Below are 4,370 nucleotides of genomic sequence, written 5' to 3' on the forward strand. Positions count from 1 at the left end.
TCTTTTAGATTATAATATGACGTTTGGAAAAGTTCCAACAAAATCAGAAATGTTTAATCCAAAAGTCCACTTTTGTCGATCTCGGTCAGTTTGTTTGGTTACGCTCCGTGCTCACATATATGCATGCGTGCATGAGTGAATGACGCAAATCGGTGGAGAGGTTAGCGAAACTAATTTTTGTTACCTCGGGTGGTTATGACACGGGTGGTTCTACTGCAACTTAAACTCACTCTTACGGTTGATCACAATACTTTTCCTTGTGTGTACAAGTGTACAAGTGTGAGGGAGAAAGTAAAAATTGGAATCTATTTCCGTCCACAGAAGTAACAATGTTGATCTCGTTAAGAAGGCGCGTAACGATGTTTGCTCTGCGCGCCACTGACAGGTGTCTTGTCTGCTTCCAATGTGTTCCTCATTCTTACCGTGCTTTGTGCCTGTTAAATACGATTGCTATCACATTCCAGTTCAACCTACCAATCATTGTACCCAATTTGGTATTTTCAAAACCCAAGATGAAAGGACTTGCAGCCCTTGTAGCTCTGACGTTTATCCTTGCTGTCGGACCAGTCCTTGCCAAGGACAGTAGCAGTGCAGAGATCAAATGGGGAGTTACGAGCTCGTGAGTATGACTGTGGAAACCTTATCTAAATACTGTAATACAATGTGTGGAAAGTCGATGCTTGGGAAGTCCAGTATCGGTAAGACTATAAAACAATCCTTTTTCTGTTGTTTGTCCGTATTTGAAAGATGGGAGGAATATTTGGTTTTACATTTTTTACATCTATGCATGGTAACGGTTTTAAAAATAAACAACGATCACTTTTATTTCCTTTTAAAAATAAATCTATTTTTCTTTGTTCATTTCGCATGTGAGTTTTTGTTGGTTTATACGTTTCATAAATACTGATTTTATTTTAGTCTCGAATGGAATGAAAAGTCACAATAGAATCGACTCAGCTTTAATTTTCAACGGTACGTTGTTCATGCTCAAGATTAGAGGTTTTCAACTTGTCCTTGACCTGGACAATGTGATCGTAAAAGTTTGCGCATAAAAACGTCGCTTTGGAAAAAAGCGAGCTTAGAGCTGTAAGTGTCTACTGGTTAGATCCTACACGACTCCTCCGCATTGTATTTGCCATGAGAACTGCGAGCTTAGACGTTTAAATTACCTTGGCTTTGACAAAGTTGAGCTTAACAGAGTGAGTGATGCCATCAAAAGTGACCTTAATCTTGAAAATCTTTGGTTAACCGAATCAATGTTGGCTTTTAACAATCTATCTTGGCAGTGTGGATCGGAACTTAATTAAGAATCTGAACCATTACAATGACATGGAATAAACAAGCCTAGAGTAAATTTCTTGCCGGTTGGCTCATTCACATGATCTTGATCTTAAAAGTGTGAGCTTAATAGTACAATACATGACCTTATCCTTCAAATAAGCAAGGGTAGCAAGTGCGACTTCTTAAACATCGAAACAATGGCTTTGCCCTTAAAATTGTATGCTTAAAATGGTATTACCCTTGAAATGTGTGCACTCAAGAGATTTTGCTCTAACAAGGGCGCTCTAAGCTTCTCTTCAGTGGCCACAGCTGCGCCTAGCAGAGAACCTAGCAGAGACTTCTCTAATCTCTAGCTGTAGATGGCTGACTCTACGGGCTGTACACAGTGTTTGGGTGCCGAGCAGGCCAATCTACTAACTCCATTCCTACAGTTGAATATTGTAAAGTGCTTTACGTAGAGCAAGTGGTTGTTTTGTTCATTTATTTGTTTTTAAACTGAGTGTATAGTTTTCAATGTGGCTGAATTTGTTTGGAGTCCCGAAAAACAAGAACATTAATTGAATACCTTGATGCCCATTCAGAAATTTGGAACTGAACTCTGAAAGAATACAGAGAAAGAAATTTGAAAGCACAGTTCTTTGAGATGATAGCAGACCACATTAGAAGCACACTGAAAGAAATTAGCAGAGAGTTTCACAACCTCCCCTGCCAATACAATTCTGAGATTTAACTTCACAATACAGCGCCAATACCACAGGTCTCATAAATTTATGCGCTGCTCTAACTAGCGCATTTACGTTTCTCAGAATACACATGTTCAGAGATTCATCTGGCTAGGTTTGTTTATCTCAGTTCTACGAATGCTCTAACTTGGAAACATAAACTCTACAGTGTAAACACACTCAGTCTAGATAGACCATTGTACCTATAAGAAAGTTACTTTCCAGTGACAGCACACGACCTATATGATTGTAAAAACGAATGTGGTAAAACTAGGCACTGTATTAGAGGTGTAGCCTTGAAAAGTGTTTTATAAATATGTATAATACAATATAATACAAAAAAACACATGACAAATTTGTTTTAATTATTTATTTTCATAACTTAACCTTTATACCTGAAGATGAAATCAATGATTTCGAAATGTACATAGTAACAAAAATAAAAGTTTCCAAAAAGTGTTATAAATGGTTTATTTATATTGTATTATACATAGGCACTGTAGTTTTTTTGGCCTTACCACTGTCATTTGCTTTCCACGTGAGGATTTCAAGGTGTGAGGGTGGCAGGAAGGATACCAGATATCACCTGATATCAACACAAATGAGAGGGTAATAATTGCCAAATGTCGGCTCCAAGTTCCAACAATAGATTTCTTTGGTTGATAGTCGAGGGCGGTGGGTGTCTTTGGGGAACGAGTGAATGCACATGCAAAGGTTTTAAACACTTCAGTAAAGGAAACACTATCTTCAGGACATTTTCCATCGCCAGTGGTACAAGAAAACAGTAAAACTTGCATAACTTAACGATGGCAAATGATTGGGAGAAACCCTGTTTCCTCCACAAACCTTCATCGTTAAAAAACAAACTTTAAACTAGGAACCTCAGTGTTATTGACATTCCGTTGTACAGTGGAGCTCTTGCGTTAAGTGGCGTGAACATCACGAAAGTGTTCTAATAGTGAGGTAACATTGTAAGCTGTCTCATACATGTACAATGCTTTGGTTAATACCACCGCTATTTCGTCGAAATCGGTCAATTTAACAATATAGCATTTGTTTCAAGATTATTACTAACTATGGATGATTTAAATTAAAAACAGGATTTTGGTTATTTGCCATAGCCATATCTGTAACAAATTGTGACAGCGCAAAAAAATAAAAATTTAGGACTCCAAGGGAGCCATATAAATGTTAGCGGGTGTAAAAAGAAATCCACGAGGGCCGTAGTGCCAAAAAGAGGTTTTGTCTATTCCATGTGTGATGAGAGTAGTTCATTTAAACTGACCTTAAAGAGTCTTACCGTATTGGACGTACCAACGCTTTGTTCAACTTTTCTTTGTATTTTTCCTTATTTATATGTTTTTCATAGTGCTGGATATATAAAATGATTATGAAGGAAACAAGATTTTGCCGGACATTTGCCATTGTTCAGTGTACAAAATTTGCAAAAGCACTTTTTGCCAAAGCGTTGTGGCACGCCTAAGTCAGCGTGGTATTGGTATGATTTGTTTATTTTAACCTACTTTGTAATTATGTATTAGGTTAGTTATTTACCTGAAGAAGAGATCAGATTGCAGATCTCGAAACGTAGTGTTACTGATTTTTTGTTTCACTGAACGATGGCAAATGTCCGGAAAAAATCCTGTTTCCTTTATAATCCTTCCATCGTCAAAAATAAACTTCAAACATAAAATGATTAGTAATACTAATTAATGTTTTATAGCAACTGTGAGAGTTGTCATGAGGTGAAGCCTACCAGCAGGAAGACTTTCCGGGCAACCGACTCCGCCCATCCGATCGTCGGGGTGTTCGCGACCAGGGACGACGTGACGGACGACATCTGGGGCAAGGGTATGGTGCGAGGGACCAAGATCGCGAAGAAGCAGTGCTACCAACAGGCTCGAGCTTACTTCAGCGTGGTATCCGGGACCAGCAATGAGCCCCTAACTGTGGACGTGACTCTGGGCACCATGGCCAGGGAAGTCTGCTCCTATGGGTATACCATTAAGGTTTGCTACAAGAATTAGGAAAGAGATGTTGAAGTACAATGTATAGATGAAGAATAAAACTGTTTGTGTTGAGTCGTTAACTAAACCTTGCTAATTAGGCTATGAGTTAAAACTTTTAGTATTTTTAAACTTCCCGCGTTGAAGTTTAGCAAATACTTTTACAATTGCTCCACAGATAGCGTGCGGTACCGTACGTGTGAGCGCCAGATATGAGCCGGCCTGCTTTAGGGGAACAACTTTGTTTTTTCCCATCAGACAATGTTAAACCTCATGCACTTTACGGCCTTGTTTTTGATTACAGCGTTATGGGAGGTGTCTCATTTTAAAGATATAATTAATAACGCTATTTAGTTGTTTT

At 38.5% G+C, this 4,370-nt stretch overlaps 1 protein-coding gene across 1 annotated transcript; it reads left to right on the forward strand.

Annotated features, from left to right (window-relative positions):
* Nucleotides 1-408: 408 nt before the first annotated feature.
* On the forward strand, nucleotides 409-4,092 carry LOC124365258. Its single transcript, XM_046821222.1, has 2 exons — nucleotides 409-619; nucleotides 3,727-4,092. Exons 1-2 carry the CDS (start codon nucleotides 513-515, stop codon nucleotides 4,028-4,030), a joined length of 411 nt encoding a protein of 136 aa, XP_046677178.1. The 5' UTR covers nucleotides 409-512; the 3' UTR covers nucleotides 4,031-4,092.
* Nucleotides 4,093-4,370: the final 278 nt, after the last annotated feature.

The sequence above is a fragment of the Homalodisca vitripennis genome, chromosome 6, assembly GCF_021130785.1.
Source record: "Homalodisca vitripennis isolate AUS2020 chromosome 6, UT_GWSS_2.1, whole genome shotgun sequence".
Lineage (NCBI taxonomy): Eukaryota > Metazoa > Arthropoda > Insecta > Hemiptera > Cicadellidae > Homalodisca > Homalodisca vitripennis.

Bases quoted from the DNA above. Each gene is read 5' to 3' on its own strand.
- LOC124365258 (XM_046821222.1), top strand. From the start codon at position 513: ATGAAAGGACTTGCAGCCCTTGTAGCTCTGACGTTTATCCTTGCTGTC. The intron at 620-3,726 runs GTGAGTATGACT...AATGTTTTATAG, and splicing joins AAATGGGGAGTTACGAGCTC to CAACTGTGAGAGTTGTCATG.